The sequence below is a fragment of the Sinohyriopsis cumingii genome, unplaced genomic scaffold, assembly GCF_028554795.1.
Source record: "Sinohyriopsis cumingii isolate HCF-2022 unplaced genomic scaffold, ASM2855479v2 utg002845l, whole genome shotgun sequence".
In the NCBI taxonomy this organism is placed as follows: Eukaryota; Metazoa; Mollusca; class Bivalvia; order Unionida; family Unionidae; genus Sinohyriopsis; species Sinohyriopsis cumingii.
In genome coordinates, this window is record NW_028316316.1 from 14,314 (window position 1) to 34,030 (window position 19,717).

A 19,717-nucleotide genomic window follows, 5' to 3' on the forward strand; every position below is an offset into this window, starting at 1 on the left:
AACTGTGCTAAAACTTAATGGATAATATAGCGTCGTTACTGTGAACCATGAACGTAATGTGTCTGTAATATTAACCAGACTGAAATTTAATGAAAATATACGGTTGTTACAACACCGTGAAATTTGAACGTAACAACATCCGTAACATTATCTCGACCAAACCTTAGAGGAAAATATGCAGTTCTTTGTAGTATAAGGAGGCGATAGAGTCTCAAGTAGAACTCGGCCTCATTTTCCTCCATTTTGAAGTAGGACACTGTGGCCTCACGGGAAATTTAGCATTAATCCATAGTTTTGACATAATTAATCTATGTGCACTCAAGGAAAGAATTATAGTCTCTAACTGGAATCTTTATTATACAAATTGTCTTTCGGTTTAATATTGTGGGGCTGAATGATCTCAAGGAAAAGTTATGGGAAAGTTAAAGTTAAACATGTCCAGATGTTTGAACATTTAACAGCTATTGATAAGTAGCCACACCTAATAAACAACACACAGATGCACTGATCTGAACAATGCCTACTAACACCCGCATCAACTGAAGAAAAATCTATATCTACTGCCTAATACCGACGCTTACTGACCAACACCCACATGTACTGACTAGCATTCATATATACTTACCTATGCCACACATTTACTGATGAACACCTACACTTACTTAGCAGCATGCACACATATTTACTAAACCACACCTACTAACCATCACGCTGTCTGCCTGACCAGCACCTAGTCATCGACTAACCAACATCTACACTTGCTTAAAGAAAGGGTTTCAATGAGTCTACGGTTAATACTGGACCACATTCTAGTTTCTTGTTGAGTCGACGTCGAATGACAAGACTGGTGAACGCACAACTTTATATTCCTTGAACCAAAATATGAAGGAAAACACCCCTTAGATATATATATATAAATTCTAGTTGTTGTTCTAAGGTTTAACGCCATTTTTCAGCACAAGATAGGCTATACATGGCGGCCAGTATAACTGGTGGAGGAAGAACCCTGGAAAACCCAGGGAAGAACCACCGACCCACGAGAAGCTACTGGCAGGCTTTCCCACATGCCCACGCTAGCCAAGCCTTGGACTCGAACCCACGCAGACAGAGGTGAAATGGCAGTGATCAGGAACGGTGTATATATATATATATATATATATATATATATATATATATATATATATATATATATATATATATATATATATATATATATATATATATATATATATATATATGTGTGTGTGTGTGTGTGTGTGTGTATGTGTGTCTGTCTGTCTGTATGTGCGTGCGTGCGTGTGTAACTTCGATTGCGCGACGCTCATTCGGCTTTCCATTGATGGCCTTTTACTGCTACTTTATTGAAGGTTTCGTCACAATACAATACAATACAATAAAATCCCTCCATAGCCAGTTTTATGAGCCGAATTGTAGTAAATGCTGCGTTGTTATCTTTTGAAACAATCTGTTATTTTATTTCTTCTTGCCTCAGAGAGGAAGGTATCAAGAGGACTTCCAGCTTGGGGGGGGGGAGATGTTTGTGCAGAGGATTTTTTATATCCCACTGCCCGTGTCTGTTCTTGTCTTTGAGCTTGTGCTACCGTTCTTCTTTCATCGGTTTTCATGATTCACATTCACATTGTTAAATTTGGCATACAAGCAGACCTTGAACAAAATATTTTAGTCTTTAAGGGAATAGTCACAGTGAACTATATTTTCAAAATGAATCTCGACTGAACGGTAACTCATATATCCTGTGTACCAAGAACTAGCGGGAGAACGAGGAGATAGTTTGGGAGATATGTTAAAATCAGACTTTCGTATAGTGGCTCCAATCTTAAAATCTATGGTAACTCGATGATTGCATACGTCAAAAGAGTCAGCCTTGACGCAAGAAAAAGACTTTGTCACTAAAGCATACTCGTTGACCAACAAAGTCTCAAACAATCTTTAATGAAGGCAAAATTAAAACAAATATGTTGATCCAGACAGGAAAATAACCCTTTGATCACCGAGACACCTCTATTAATTCACTTCACATCCCTCTCGAAGGCATCGATTCATCACGCACGCCACTACAGCGACGAGAGAGAAAGAGAGAGAGAGAGAGAGAGCATAAAAAGAATAAGTGAAGTAGAATTGTTAGAGATTTAGGCATTTTAGATCGCTAAAGTACGCTGCACCGAGATTCCATTGTGTACGTATGCATACAATATGTCAGAGAATGAACGATGCATGAAACGACATAAGCGGATAATGTTTAATATATTACAGAATGTTTCCCAAATGTACAGCCGTGGTAAGCACAACGTTTGCACTTTGCAATAAAGTACATTTCGTAAAAACAGAAATTTAATGTCTATGTGTACATTATTAACAATATAAAAAAGAAAAAAGAGAGAAATATTCTTTAAGTCATGGACAAACAAATAAACGAGTATCCAGTCAAATGTACCTGACATTGTTGTAAGATACAGCTACCATATTCAAATTGTACCTGACATTGTTTTAAGACACAACTATCATAGTCAAATTGTAACTGAAATTGTTTTAAGATACAACTATCATAGTAACATCTTACCTGAAATTGTTGTGAGATACAAATATCCTAATAACTTTTATCTGAAAGGTTTATGTTCATCAAGATCGATTTAAGTGCCATATGGCATTTTACCTCGTGTAGCCTGAAACACAGAAGGTGTGTGTGTATATATATATATATATATATATATATATATATATATATATATATATATATATATATATATATATATATATATATATATTTATTTATTTATTATATTATGTAGGTTGTGTCAATGATATACCACGATATGTAGAAATGATTCATTAAAAGGAAACACGGCAAGCCTCGTTTCCTTTTAATGAAAAAGTTACGCAACGAGTGGTATATCATTTATACAACGTACATACTATACATACATTTTTTTTATATCACATACAAATACTCATATTTGCCCTTTGAGCGGAGTTAAGATATGTTACTGCCAACTGTGTATTGACAGAGTGAATGCATTCTTCACATCACTGCCAAGTGTGTCCACTACAAATTGTAGTTCCATGCCTTTTGCTGTTGTCCACAATCACCTTTGCAAACTGATAAGTTGATTGTGTTGTTTTATTCTGAGTTTCTATTTTATTCATATTATTAAAACAATATAAGGCACACTTAAGATTTAAACATGAAAGATAGTTTTTATGAAGAAAGTAGAGCACTACAAACACGGTTAGCTTCTTGTACATTGAACTATCAGGCATTCACGAACTGGCGTGTGGAAATTAGCGTGAATAGAATCTAAGTAAACCGACGAACAAGAAGCGGTAATTAAAATATGTTAATATATTTATGGTTGAGCTAAGTTATTATTCTGCTTTAGTTAACATTACTACCGACCACAAAACTCTCTTTCTCTCTTAATTAGTATGAATTAAATATGAAAATGTCCAAAAGGCCCCTCCCCTCCCTCTTTTGAACTTAAATGAAAACTTGTATATGCAGTTTTCTGGACATGATACAATATCAGTTACTGATCGAAAATTGGGTAATCTTTATTAATATTTTGCCAATGTTTAACTGATATTAATATATTAATAATAAGAAAAATATTTATGAAAATGAATATACGACATATTTTATTCCATCACATTATAATTAGGAACAATCATCATGAAGACTTCACGTAGAAGAGTTTTTCTACTGTGAAATAACAATTTAGCAACCTAATGTTTAGAATTTCGAAATGCAAATAGAGTTGGTGTGGTTTGGTTTGGTGTTTTACAGCACAGCAGTGCACATGTCATTTAGAGCTAAGGCAACTGGAGTAAAGTTTCTTGATCAAGATCATCCTAGATTGATCTGATGCCCAGAGATATACCACGGTAGTCATCCCAGATTGATCTGATGCCCAGAGATATACCACGGTAGTCATCCCAGATTGATTTGTTGCCCAGGGATATACCACGGTAGTCATCCCAGATTGATTTCTTGCCCAGAGATATACCACGGTAGTCATCCCAGATTAATTTGTTGCCCAGGGATTCACCACGGTAGTCATCCCAGATTGATTTGATAGTCATCCCAGATGGATTTTATACCCTGTGATACACCACAGTAGTCATCCCAGATTAATTTGATGCCATGGGATACATTACGGTAGTCATCCCAGATTGATTTGATGCCCTGGGAATCACCACGGTAGTCACTTCAGATTGATTTTATAGTCATCCAAGATGGATTTGATGCCCTGGGAATTACTACTGTCATCCAAGATGGATTTGATGCCCTGGGAATCACCACAGTAGTAATTCCAGATTGATTTGATGCCCAGGGAATCACCACGGTAGACATAACAGATTAATTTGATGCCCAGGGATACATTACGGTAGTCATTCCAGATTGATTTGATGCCCAGGGATACACCACCGTAGTCATCCAAGATTGATTTGATGGCCAGGGATTTACCACAGTAGTCGTTCCACATGAATTTGGTGCCCAGGGATAAACTATATTAGGCATCCCAGATTGATTCGATTTCCAGGGATTCACCACGGTAGTCATCTAAGATTATATAATCCTGCGATTCGCTACCGTAGTAACCTCAGACTGATTTGATGCTCAGGGATTTACTACAGTAGTTATCCCAGATTGACTTGATGACCAGGGATTCACAACGGTAGTCATTCCAGATTGATCTGATGCATAGGGATACACCACATTTGTCATCCTAGATTGATTTGATGCCCATGGATTCACCACAGTAGTAATCCCAGATTGTTTTTGATGCCCAGGGATATACAACGGTAGTCATCCCAGATTGATTTGATGCCCAGGGGTACACCAAAGTAGTCATCCCAGTGTATTCGCGATCGCTCCGATGGCCTAAGTGGTTTGAGCGTCCATAGTATCATACTAATATTAAACCTGTGGACTTAGAGCGTTCGCCTCGAATGCGGGAGGTCGCGGGTTCGAAAACCGGTCAAGCCATATCAAAGACTTACGAAATGGTACAAGCAGCTCTCTCGCCTTGCGCTTGGCATGAAGAGGTTAGTTTTAGGACTGACCGGCCTGGTGTCAGGATAATGTGAATGGATGGGGCATAATGCATGGCTTCGGCATGATGTTTCAGTGTTAGACATCACAATAAACTGCCCACTCCAGAGATCGTAGTGGTATGACTAAAAGTGTTCAAGCTACACTAAAAATCTAAATCTCACATGCACACACAGTTTCTTCGTTAAATTCACATATTCCCCTCTCCTACTATCAATTAAACTCTGGAGTCTTTGAAGTCTCCATACAATTTGGTTTCACGAAAATAGTCCTAGCAAAAGCTTTATATATGGAACAATTTTATCAGTTTTATACAAATATCACATAATAAAAAGTCTGCACAGTTATATTTGGCTTCTGTGTGTTTGGTTCAGTATCTACTGAACAAGTTATTATTATTATAAAATCCAGAGAACACCATTACTCCATCTCGTGCTACCTTTTCTCGGTTCAGCCAATCAAGTTCTTATTATATAATCGCTAGCCTATCATTGGTCCATCTCGTTCTACCTTCTCTCGGTTCAGCCAATCAAGTTATTATTATATAATCGCTAGCCTATCATTGGTCCATCTCGTTCTACCTTCTCTCGGTTCAGCCAATCAAGTTATTATTATATGATCTCTAGCATATCATTGGTTGAAATAGTCATAATGCAAAACCATGCCCACGTACGTAACACAATTTATTTTCGTTCCTTTTTTTCTTCATATTGATACCATACACGATTACTGTACACGAGAACGGCTTTGTTTCTCAATGGCAGAGAATTCAAAGTTTCTGCGTTCAGCAAAGCCATTTCGTCATCTTTCGATCATATATTCGTGTAGTTCGTTCCAGAAAGCACACTGTACTTGTGTAACAGAATGTAACTGGATGCAAGGGCCGAAATGAAGGAGATCCAGCACGTGCTGTGGCAGATCATGGACTGGAATGTCCTCCAGAAAAATCAGAATGAGAACATTTCTATTCATATAGATGCTTTCTATTTGAGCCATATGCATTTCAAATGTCCACCATTTGTTTTGTAAAGACTTTCGGCTTATCAAAGATATCGTTTTTCTGCTCTCTCGTATTGCTTTAAGTATCGTTGTTGCCAAAACTTCACCAGGCAGAAAGTCTCGATCTTTGATAACCAACCTGTGGCCTCTGTTGACTTCCAGCTCAGGTATTAGACAGTTCTTGACGAACTGATCGTCATTGTCATCATAAGACACGAATCCAGTATTGGCGTAAAAATATTCTGTATTGGCTGCCGGCTTTTTTGGCAATTTAAGTTTTGTCATGTAGTAAAGATACCTTAACCTCCACCTGTTTCTGTATACGAAAAAGAATATAGCAAATGATAGAGCAAAGGTACCTCCTATTGCGGCACCGATGTAGAACATGGTATATGATTTGCAGCTTGATTCTAACAGGCTTACAAGAGTCGATTGATTGATGTAGCGGATGCTTCCATTTTCTAAAGAACAGAAATACTGACTTCTGTTGATTAATGTAACATTCGTCATTCTCAACCATCTCAAAAACGGAAGCGTTCTGCACGTGCACAATAGATTGTTTCCGCTAAGGTCGAGCGACATGCTGCGATCCTTTGCTAAATGATCCAGATAATTTATGATTTTTGTCTTTAAATACGGCAATCGATTGTTTGAGAGGTCCAAAGTCCGAAGAAGCGTTGAGTTTTCTAAATTTACATCAAAGTCGTTTAAATAATTAAATTTGGCGTCCAGCGTTTGCAGATGACGCATTGCTTGAAATATATGTAGTGGTAGGTGGGATATGGAATTTCCTGATATATTTATTGTCTGTAAACTGTGTAGTGACTGGAACAAATTCCAGGCTGAAGTTTCAATAATTGAATTTCCCAGGTAATTATTGGACAAGTCAAGATATATAAGAGATTGAAGTGGTACAAATGTAAGGGGTTCCAAATTAACAATGTGATTATTGGACAGTTTTAAAAACTCAACTTTGGACAACCCTGCAAAATCTGAGTTACCTAGGACGGGAATATAATTACCCGAGATATCGATGTATGTGATATTGTTGTCTACGCCACTGAAATTGAGGAACACAAGATTGGACTCACTACCACTGCAGATGAAGGTAGTCAACGCCATTTTGCGATTTGGGGTGGTGACCGAGAGTTTTGATTCCAATCTCAGAGCAGCGTTTTTAATAGCAGCTCTTTTGCCTCTTTGAATCACATCCTTTTTTTGATCTGGAATGATTGTGTCAGATTTTTGAAAGAAATAATCTAAATCTTGCATTGTCTCATTCCTGTCTTGTACCAAAACATTTAAAGAACTTGGATCCTTGACTACATGTCTTTTTAAATTGTTATTGTTGAGATCTTTCCAAACAATATATCTGTTTGGAGACACTCTTTTATTATTTAGCAATTTGGGGATTTTCATGTCCTTCCTTCTGTTTTGTCCGTACGTAAAGTCACTTGAAGTTTTGTACTCCGGGTTAGGCCTATCTGAGTGTTCGACTCGAGCCTGCTTCCGTGTCCTTTTTCTCATTTTGCTGCTTGTCACGTGTTGTTGATTTCCTGCATCGAAAATGAGAAGATTGTCCAAGCTGAATATATCATACATAAATAGGGTAAAAAGCAGCCTATTTTCTCGAAAATATAATTTTCGCAAGGTGGGTGGAAATTTTGATAATACTCCATCCTCAATGGATTCCAATGCATTTCTGTCCAGGTACACTTCCTCTAACTTTGTTTCGTGCAAATGTTTTACGTCATCGAGTGACAAGATGGATCCTTTCCCATACGGAGAGACTATTGACGTGACATTTAAGACCGTTATAGAGGTGTACTTGAGACCTTCCAAAGATCGTCCAAAGTTGTTAAATCCGAGAGCTACATTTTCTGAAAGATCCAAAGTCTTCAGATTCTTCGAGGATTTAAATGCATCAAAGGCAATATAACTCAGCTGGCAGTTTATCATGTTGATATGTTGTAGATATGGAACGTAAAGAAATGTTTCCGATTCTAATCTGGCAATATCACATTGACCAATCCAACCAGACATTGTAAGGGTTTTGAAGTTTGTAAGGTTCTCAAATCCCGGTCCAAACCTTATGCCATAAGTTCCATCTATGGTCAACTCTTCCAGGCCAAGAAGATCGGCGAATGTCTCATCTGGCAGACGGCTTAAGTTAGCAAGAGGTGTATTAACATTTCCATGTAACTTTACACACCGCAAATTTAGAAGCCCTCCGAATAATCCTCTTCTTAATGCTGCTTGGAGTAGTCCAAGATTTGTTTTTACTAGCCGAAGATTCTCTAAAGCTTTCAAAGGCCAGAAAGTACCGATTTCCATAAAATTAATATCATTGTATGACAAATCCAAATTCCGCAAATTAGATAACCCAGTGAAAGAATTATTCCTTAGCATAGTGATACAGTTGTTGCCAAGGTCAAGACTGGTCACGTTGCTAGGAATGCGAAATGGCACGTGTGGTAGACGGCGCATTTTACAATCGACAGCAAGAGTATCGTTTTCATCCGATGCACAGCCACAAAGGTTGCAAACATTTCTGGAGATATACAGAATGCCTATCCTTTTACACCGAGACACAACAACATCAGATAGTAGGACTAGAAGAAGGCAGGAAATTAGTAGATTCTTCATGTCCGCTGATCTAAAATAGAGGTCAATCGACAGAATTAGTTACCTGGATTAGTCACATAGTTTGCAAGGGACGCAGTATGAGACTTATGGGGTCATCAACTGACCCCATAAAATCACATTTTGGGTCAGTCACAAACTACATAAGACATTTTTGAAGATCGTACTTTTGAAACAAAATTGGAAGAATTCTTCTTCTTTAGCTGACCATTATTTTTCTTGGGATTTCGTTTTTTTAAATCAGAAATGTTAAATTATGGAATTTAGCTTAAAATATATCATAATTGACAGAAACAGCGTAGTTTGATATTTAATCATTTTCTATTTCAAACATAAAGGAAATTGTAATGAGCCGATTCCTTCACTGAATTTATTATGTGTCTGTTTGTCGTCTGCTTCTCGTGCATTGCAAACTTTCAGTGGCTCATCGTGCAATAGGAGATTCTGAGCTACATATTCAAGATGTTATTTTATATATAAAAATATACTTCCTCTTTGATCTTTGGGACGAGCTGTACATTATCAAATCAAAGACAGTAGTTTGTATTTTAAAAACACTTTTCAAAAACTCAGTGACGGATCTTTCTTTTAAATACGTTACAAGCTTTTTTTCTTCTTCAAATTGATTTCTGAACTCTTGCTAATCCTAAAGACCATGATTCAGTTAATGAGCTAATCCTAAAGACCATGATTCAAATAATGAGATAATCCTATAGACCATGATTCAAAAAATGAGTTAATCCTAAAGACCATGATTCAAATAATGAGCTAATCCTAAGGACCATGACTCAAGTCACGAATGCAATAGTTAAGAAAACCCGTATACACAATATGCATTTAAATACTTCTTAGTTGTGAAAGAACAATCTATGTATGTCCGTGTAAAGCTATTGCAGGACCAGATAGGGTCAAGTGTGTGTGTGTGTGTGTGTGTGTGCGCGCGCGCAGTATTTCAACAGGGCCCTGACTTTCATCGAAAGGGCACCAAAGCAAAAGTTTGTATATTTACACAGTGTGCATAATAGCCAATAAACGTGCGTAATAATAAAAGGATGGTCATATTTCAAGTGACATGTGACTGTACATTTTTTGGAGGGGGTTCTGGTACCCTGGAAACCCCTACCCCCTCCCGACCCAGCCCTGTATTTGATAGAATGGAGAATTTCCCTGTATCTGTTGAGAGTAACACGTCGTCAATGACACTAAACTAATATTTTGCATTTATAATTCAGATACTTGCAGATGGGATTATCAGTTTTGTTGTTGTCTTTCCTCTTTGTTCTTGACCGCTCCGGTGGCCTAGTGGTTAGAGCGTCCGCCTCGGATGCGGGAGGTTGTGGGTTCGATCCCCGGCCGAGTCATACCAGAGACTTAAAAAATGGTACTAACAGCTGCCTCGCTTGGCGTTCAGCATTTAGAGGTTAGTGTTATGACTGGTCGGCCCGGTGTCAGGATAATGTGACTGGGTGGGACATCATGCTACATGTCTGCGGCATGATGCCCCAGTGCTAGACATCACTATAAACTGCCACATTACAGACATCGTAGCGATATGACTGAAAAATTGTTAAAGCTACGTTAAAAATCAAAATCACATCACATTACATCCTCTTTGTTCTTCGTACATGGCCATGCGGAACAATCTCACCATCCTCCGTCACGAGTGTGTGGAATATTTCTGCCATTTTGGCAACCACTTTGTGTGACAACCTATCGTAATCGTTGATTGAAGTATTTGAAAGTTAGATCAGCCAGTCACCCAAGAAATCCAGCCTAGATAAATGGCTCCTGCTTCAGGGCCTTTGGTGTACGATATCATTTTGACGTCTCATAATTTGCTATAGGCGTCATAGCGCACCAAAAAATACCAAGGTGGATGCTACTTACCTCAGGAGGTTTCATCGTCAGAGTGGCATTGAGTTTATCGAATACTTCAATCAATATTTTGAATCGGCTGAGAGGGGATAGGATTATACAGTTCATGGAAGTTGTTGTAGGTTTATCGCCATTTTTTTGCGCATAAGAGACTATGCATGGAGGCCAGTACTAAAGGTGGCTGAAGAACCACCCCGGGAAAACCCCGGGAAGAAATACCGACCCACGAGAAGCTTCTGGCAAGCCTTCTTAATACACATATAATCCAAGCCCAAGACTCTAACCCAGATGTGAGATGGTGGTTGTCGGTTAAGGCGGGCGCTTTAGACCACTCGGCCAGTCTGGGCCCCGTTAATGGAAGTGATTAAAAGAGTTGGACGTAGCATGGTGGATAGGCCAATATTTAAATCACCTGGTGAACGACGATTATATTTATCGCACTTTATACACTGAACCCTAGAAGGAATTTGCACGAAAAGTCTTAAAGTTCCATCTGCAAAAAGTACATTCTCTTTTATCTCTTTTATTTTTACTGAGTACATGTACAATGAACTCCCATGGAAGGCAAATCCTACACAGATTATCTTCTCCCCAAATGCCTGTAATGTGCGTCACTGTGTTATTATTCAGCAAAAGAAGTGCAGTATTTTAGCATTCGAGCCGTCTAAATGTAAATAAAGTAATTCCATGAAACATCTTTAGGCAGTTTACAGAATAAAAGATCTGGGAATCTCGTCAATCATTTCATACTGGTCCTGTAATCACATATATCTATAATCTGTTACTTTGCCTTTTATCACATTCATCCGCATACTGCAACCACAAATTTATGACCTAATGTGTTTTCTTCCATTAAAAAAAAATCCTTTCAAGAAATAAAATATCACTCATATAGTTTAGATTATCCGACTACCTCTCCCTCTTCCTGTGACTAAGGATTATGACATGAAATCTGTTAGTGAGATTATGTGTTCTCATTTCTGGACAGGCATTGTATGATATAAAATTAATACAAATAGGTAAGTGTTAACATGAACTTCGCTATGATTTGTACGCTTCGTGTCATTACATTATGTCGGAGAAATTCTATTCAAGTAAAGTATGTATACAGGCTGTATATATATATATATATATATATATATATATATATATATATATATATATATATATATATATATATATCCATCCTATCTTCCAGGCGGAAAGGGGAACTGAATACGTGCCGCAAGAGCAAGCCGTACCGATACCACTCCCCCACTTGAACAAAGTCACTTGGCGAGCGGAATTTCACTCTCTTCTATAGATCTATAGTCAACCACTGAGGTTTCCAGTGCTTCTCTTAAATGTTGACATCTGTGTTTATAACAAGAAGCCTAATAGGTATGTGCTTTTAATTGCATACAAGGTGTAAAAAGTATAGGACAAGAATCTAGAGCCAAACGGACTCCAGTGTTATACAGTGTAAAATATTTAAAAGCCAAACGGGACTCCAGTTTTATACAGTGTAATATATATATATATATATATATATATATATATATATATATATATATATATATATATATATATATATATATATATATATATATATATATATATATATATATATATATATATATAACCAAAACGGGACTCCAGTGTTATACAGTGTACAATATTTATAAAGCCAAACGGACTCAAGTGTTATAGAGTGTAAAATATTTAATAAAGCCAAAGGAGTAATTAACATCAAACCGCCATGATGAAAAGCATAATACAAACATTTTTGCTTTAAAATTGTTTCATGGACTTTTCATATGAGGTCAGGATTTAATTTAAACATTTATCCTTGGCAAATAAAGTAGGTTATAAATTTTGTTTGGTTTTGAATTTTGTTTGGTCGCAAGTACTCTTACATTATCAAAGTGTTGGGAGAGACCTAATGCCCAGTCTTTCCTCTCAATACTAATGGTTTAGTAAAATCACGTGATGGAAATCCTAGATAGATTGTGTTTACTTTCTTTAAAGGTCAATATAATGTGTTTACTTTCTTTAAAGGTCAATATAATGTGTTTACTTTCTTTAAAGGTCAATATAATGTGTTTGCTTTCTTTAAAGGTCAATATTATGTGTTTACTTTCTTTAAAGGTCAATATGATGTGTTTACTTTCTGTAAAGGTCAATATAATGTGTTTGCTTTTTTTAAAGGTCAATATGATGCGTTTGCTTTTTTTAAAGGTCAATATGATGTGTTTGCTTTTTTTAAAGGTCAGTATGATGTGTTTGCTTTTTTTAAAGGTCAATATGATGCGTTTGCTTTTTTTAAAGGTCAATATGATGTGTTTGCTTTTTTTAAAGGTCAATATGATGCGTTTGCTTTTTTTAAAGGTCAACATGATGTGTTTGCTTTTTTTAAAGGTCAATATGATGCGTTTGCTTTTTTTAAAGGTCAACATGATGTGTTTGCTTTTTTTAAAGGTCAATATGATGCGTTTGCTTTTTTTAAAGGTCAATATGATGTGTTTGCTTTTTTTAAAGGTCAATATGATGTGTTTGCTTTTTTTAAAGGTCAATATGATGTGTTTGCTTTTTTTAAAGGTCAATATGATGTGTTTGCTTTTTTTAAAGGTCAATATGATGTGCTTGGACATGATGCTATTTATTCTTTACTAGACCTAATCATAAATGTTTTAAAATCACAATAAATGATGAATGGAACCTTTAATTGATTTTGATAGTACCTGAACGCAATAACTTAATTTTATTCTGGCAAATCGTCTGTTGTATTACCTACCTTACAGCATAATCTTTAGCCTTATATTAACCTTTCTTGCATATTAGAAAAGTTTAAACATTTCTTTTTATTTTTATTACGTTTGTTTTTCTAGCATGATACTGATTTTAAAGTTTTTTAATTTTATATAAGGGTATTTTCCTTCGTTATTGTTGTCTCATTCCCTGCCTCGATTAAAAGTAATAAACGTATCCGAATATTTTTCCTTCTCACATTGAGGTAATTTGAATTTTAGATGTTATTTTAAATTGCATAGAGTGAAGTTGTAATTTCTTTTCTGCATTTGCATTTTAACATTGTATCTCTCGGTAGTCTAATTCTTCTTTTCAATTGTGCATTTTGTTTCTATTAACTAGGTTTACGTGGCATCCAGTTACATATTGTTTAAAAACGTACACATACAAATATTTGTTGATGGCAATTTCTGCCTGGTAATTGTATTGTAACACGTGATGGCTTATATGCGATTGCTATAGCTGTCTACCAGCTTACGGCTGCCGTTTAGTTATGAATAATGTCTTTAATGTTTCAACAATCAGTTATTCCTTTTTTTCTAGTGCGTATTAGCTGGTAACGTTTATTGCCAATTAATCGCCTTAAGCGACTTTTAGTGACACTCAGTAATTTTTATTGGGACATTTAGCGATCTTCTATTAGTAAAAGTCAATGACTTTCAATTACTTACTTTCACCTCACAGTAAGTGAATATGCCTAAGCAGTGTCAATACTGACATTACTTTTGATGGGATATACTAAATCTTACACATCACGTATGAAACCATTATCGTAATGGGACACATGAATGAAGTAATAGGAAGTAGCAGCCAACATCGTAATGGGATATATAAATAAAGTAATTCAAAGTAGCAACCATCATCGTAATGGGACAGATGAATGAAGTAATTCAAAGTAGCTACCATCATGGTAATGGGATATATAAATGAAGTAATTCAAAGTAGCAACCATCATCGTAATGGGACAGATGAATGAAGTAATTCAAAGTAGCAACCATCATCGCAATGGGACAGATGAATGAAGTAATTCAAAGTAGCTACCATCATGGTAATGGGATATATAAATGAAGTAATTCAAAGTAGTAACCATCATCGTAATGGGACAGATGAATGAAGTAATTCAAAGTAGCAACCATCATGGTAATGGGATATATAAATGAAGCAATTCAAAGTAGTAACCATCATTGTAATGGGACAGATGAATGAAGTAATTAAAAGTAGCAACCATCATCGTAATGGGACAGATGAATGAAGTAATTCAAAATAGCACCATCATGGTAATGGGATAAATAAGTGAAGTAACTAAAAGTAGCAGCCATCATCGTAATGGGACAATTGAGTGAAGCAATTCAAAGTAGCAACTATCATGGTAATGGGATAGATAAGTGAAGTAATTAAAAGTAGCAGCCATCATCGTAATGGGACAGATGAATGAAGTAATTCAAAATAGCAACCATCATGGTAATGGGATAAATAAGTGAAGTAATTAAAAGTAGCAGCCATCATCGTAATGGGACAATTGAGTGAAGCAATTTAAAGTAGCAACTATCATGGTAATGGGACAGATGAATGAAGTAGTTAAAAGTAGCAACCATCATGGTAATGGGACAGATGAATGAAGTAATTAAAAGTAGCAACCATCATCGTAATGGGACAGATGAATGAAGTAATTTAAAGTAGCATCCATCATGGTAATGTGACAGATGAATGAAGTAATTTAACGTAACAACCATCATCGTAACGGGACAGATGAATGAAGTAATTAAAAGTAGCAACCATCATCGTAATGGGACAGATGATTGAATTAATTAAAAGTAGCAATCATCATGGTAATGGGACAGATGAATGAAGTAAATAAAAGCAGCAACCATCATGGTAATGTGACAGATGAATGAAGTAAATAGAAGCAGCAACCATCATGGTAATGGGACAGGTGAATGAAGTAAATAAAAGCAGCAACCATCATGGTAATGGGACAGGTGAGTGAAGTAAATAAAAGCAGCAACCATCATGGTAATGGGACAGATGAATTAAGTAATTAAAAGTAGCAAAGCATATACCATAACTTGTACAAGGAAATGAAAGACCAAGCAGATAACGAAACCAGATATACAAATATTGCTGTTGAAAGTCTTGATAAAGTTCTTATAGCTCTTATCATTAATTAGGGAACATGTTGGAAGCAGCCTTACTAGTTTTAAACATTATGTTGTTGTTGGAAACTACTATTCAATTACAAAATAGGCCTGACTTGTAAACTGTATTTTTAGAATAATATAAAATTGAATGAATCTGAAATTAGGATAGACTATTTAACCATTCATGACTTGTTTCTGACTATAATACCTTCTTGTAGATAAATAAGTCATATCAGCGTTATAAAAGGTGGACTTAACGTGCAAAACACAGCTGTTATCATGCTTTTACAGCGTACTTTTTTATGTAACATTTCTCGTAATATCGACACTTTTGCAAAACAGTCAGCAATTTGCTGCATTCCTAGTTTCATTTTGTCAGTGTAAGAATTCAATGTTTTGACAGTTTTAAAATGCGTATGGTATTGTTTTTATGATAACAACAGTGTAAATTGTAATTTTGTCTAACTTTTTATACACCAAATCTGTTGAGATCGTTGATGACACATGCATTCATTTTGGTACAAATATAAACCTAGTTTTGCATAATTTTTCACTATTTAAGTAACCTATTATATATGTAATTTCCATTTTAATTTTGGAAAGCTTTAAATGAAGCACTGGAAAAAAAACTTAGTCAATGATGTGGGAAAATCTCGAAGATGAATTAAAAATGCAGCATATAGGCAACATGAAATCAACCAATGAAATCATTCTCGAAAAGGCAACCGAGTCATTTAACAGAATAACCAAGCCAAAAGGCAACCGAGTCATTTAACACAATAACCAAGCCAAAAGGCAAGAGAGTCATTTAACACAATAACCAAGCCAAAAGGCAACCGAGTCATTTAACACAATAACCAAGCCAAAAGACAACCGAGTCATTTAACACAATAACCAAGCCAAAAGGCAACCGAGTCATTTAACACAATAACCAAGCCAAAAGGCAACCGAAGTCAAAAGGTAACAGAGTCTTTTAAAACAACAAGGAAACAAAAACGCAAACGAGTCTTTTATCACAATAACAAAGCCAAAACAACAGCCTAACAAGATGCAGTGCAAGAACGTACTACGATAGGCGAAGATGTACATAGAGCAAGGCACGTAGCTACTAGACAAACGAAACATATGTATCGGTTATTTTTTTCTTTCTTTTCCAAACAAATTGCTCCTTTATTCTAGTCATTTATTAGAGTCATTTATTTCAGTCATTTAGTACAGTCAATTAATACAGTAAGTTAGTACAGTCATTTAGTGCAGTCATTTATTACTTTTATTCGAGTCTTTTTGTACAATCATTTAGTGCAGTCATTTAGTGCAATCATTAGTACAGTCATTTAGTACAATCATTTAGTGCAGTCATTAGTACAGTCATTTAGTACAGTCATTTAGTGCAGTCATTTAGTACAAACATTGATTCCAGTCATTTAATGCAATAATTTAGTGCATTAATTTAGTGCAATCATTAGTACAGTCATTTAGTGCAATCATTTGTACAGTCATTTAGTACAGTCATTTATCGCAGTTATTTAGTAGAATCATTGAGTACAGTAATTTAGTGCAGTCATTTAGTATACTAATTTAGTACTGTCATTTAGTACAAACATTAGTACAGTCATTTAGTACAGTAATTTAATAGTTATTTAGTGCAGTCATTTAGTACAATCATTTATTCCAGTCATTTAGTGCAGTCATTTAGTGTAATAATTCAGTGCAGTCATTTGGTACAATAATTTAGTATGATCATTAGTACAGTCATTTAGAACAGTCATTTAGTACAGTCAGTTCATAGTCATTTAGTGCAGTCATTTAGTACAATCATTTATTCCAGTCATTTAGTGCAATAATTTAGTGCAGTCATTTAGTGCAATCATTAGTACAGTCATTTAGTGTAATCATTAGTACAGTCATTTAGTGCAATCATTAGTACAGTCATTTAGTGCAATCATCTAGTACAGTTATTTATTGCAGCCATTAGTACTGTCATTTAGTACAATCATATAATACAGTCATTTACGGGACGCTCACCAGTTAGTATGTACGTTTGAGAGATTAACTTATGTAAGGTGAAGTTGTTTGTATTTGAAACATGCACAGTTGAGAGAATGTTGGCACATCTCTATGCTGCGTTGATGTAATGTGGTTGATAGTTCTTTGGATGTTGTACTTGTGGAGATTGCACATGATGTTAGCACACTGCTAACTAAAATGACTGTTCCCTTGTGTTAAAAAATCAGTCTGAATTAGTCTAAAGTACACTATCTTTAGCAGCTATTAAAATAGGGAAAATGAATTTTGCCAGACTAGACAATACCAGCTTCTGAAAGTGCAATGAATGAAGTACCAAATATATAAAATGTAAATAAAAGTTATTGGCTCTTCTTTTTACAATTTACCTCTAATGTTCAGAAAGTGAAAATGGCCAAGTAGAGCTAGTTTTTTAAAGGTGCACATCTGGAGTAAGGCCAAACTGTATACTTTCTAACCCATATTTCACCCATCAATCATACACCAAAATAAAGGGAATTAAAGGTTCTTTGAACAATACCTAAGATATACAAGGAAACCCGGTGAAATTCTTTTTCTTTAAAATTTTAACCCTATGAAAAATACGAAATTGTAGAGCACCACCTAAATACAGTCATTTAGTGAGGTCATTTTTATTCCGGTTATTTAGTACAGTCATTTAATGCAGTCATTTATTCCAGTCATTAGCGCAGTCATTTAGTACAGTAATTTAGTGCAGTCATTTATTCCAGTCATTTAGTGCAGTCATTTAGTATAGTCATTCGAAAGCTTATGTACAATAGATCATTGATATTTCTGACATATTTAATGTTATGGCTTAGAAAAAATTTCTAGCACACTTGGTTTATTTGAACACAGTTTAATTATATTTTATGAGAGAGTTCCTAGCAAAAATGGTTTACTCAAGGGTTTCTGGCACAAATGGTTTACTCAAGGGTTTCTGGCACAAATGGTTTACTAAAGGGTTTCTGGCACAAATGGTTTACTTTTTACTAAAAGGTTTCTGGCACAAATGGTTTACTTTTTACTAAAGGGTTTCTGGCACAAATGGTTTACTTTTTACTAAAGGGTTTCTGGCACAAATGGTTTACCAAAGGGTTTCTGGCACAAATGGTTTACTTTTTACTAAAAGGTTTCTGGCACAAATGGTTTACCAGAGTATTTCTGGGACAAACGGTTTGCTAAAAGGTTTCTGTCACAATTAGTTTACTCAAGGGTCTCTTGCACAAATGGTTTGCTCAAGGGTTTCTGGCACAATTGGTTTTCTAGAGCGTTTCTGGCACAATTGGCTTACTATTTACTAAAGAGTTTCTGGCACAATTGGTTTACTTTACTAAATGGTTTCTGGCACAATCGGTTTACTAAAAGGTTTCTGTCACAGTTAGTTTACTCAAGGGTCTCTTGCACAAATGGTTTACTCAAGGGTCTCTGACACAAATGGTTTACTCAAGGGTTTCTGGCACAAATGGTTTACCAAAGGGTTTCTGGCACAAATGGTTTACTAAAGGGTTTCTGGCACAATTGGTTTTCTAGAGCGTTTCTGGCACAATTGGTTTACTAGAGCATTTCTGGCACAATTGGTTTACTATTTACTAAAGAGTTTCTGGCACAATAGGTTTACTAAAGCGTTTCTGGCAGAATTGGTTTACTATTTACTAAACGGTTTCTGGCACAACTGGTTTACTAAAGGGTTTCTGGCACAATTGGTTTACTTCAGCGTTTCATGACCATTTGATTATTTAAATATTATTTACTAGAGAGGTTATGACACACTTAGTGATATGGGTTATTATTAGTAGTATACATTTGTATGGCACACTTAGTGTTATGGGTTATTAGTAGTAGTATACATTTATATGGCACACTTAGTGTTATGGGTTATTAATAGTAGTATACATTTGTGTGGCACACTTAGTGTTATGGGTTATTATTAGTAGTATACATTTATATGGCACACTTAGTGTTATGGGTTATTAGTAGTAGTATACATTTGTGTGGCACACTTAGTGTTATGGGTTATTATTAGTAGTATACATTTGTATGACACAGTGTTATGGGTAATTATTAGTAGCATACATTTGTATGACACAGTGTTATGGGTTATTATTAGTAGTATACATTTGTATGGCACACTTAGTGTTATGGGTTATTATTAGTAGTATACATTTGTATGGCACAC

General features: G+C 35.6%; 1 protein-coding gene across 1 annotated transcript in view; it reads right to left on the reverse strand.

The window, feature by feature from the left end:
* Positions 1-2,246: 2,246 nt before the first annotated feature.
* The window catches only part of LOC149770023 (toll-like receptor 4), a 35,995-nt gene continuing 18,524 nt past the window's right edge, over positions 2,247-19,717 (reverse strand). The window contains exon 2 of the mRNA XM_089949517.1: positions 2,247-8,726. Coding sequence (XP_089805643.1) covers positions 5,873-8,716 — 2,844 coding nt within the window. The 5' untranslated portion in view covers positions 8,717-8,726 and the 3' untranslated portion in view covers positions 2,247-5,872. The remainder of the gene's footprint in view (positions 8,727-19,717) is intronic.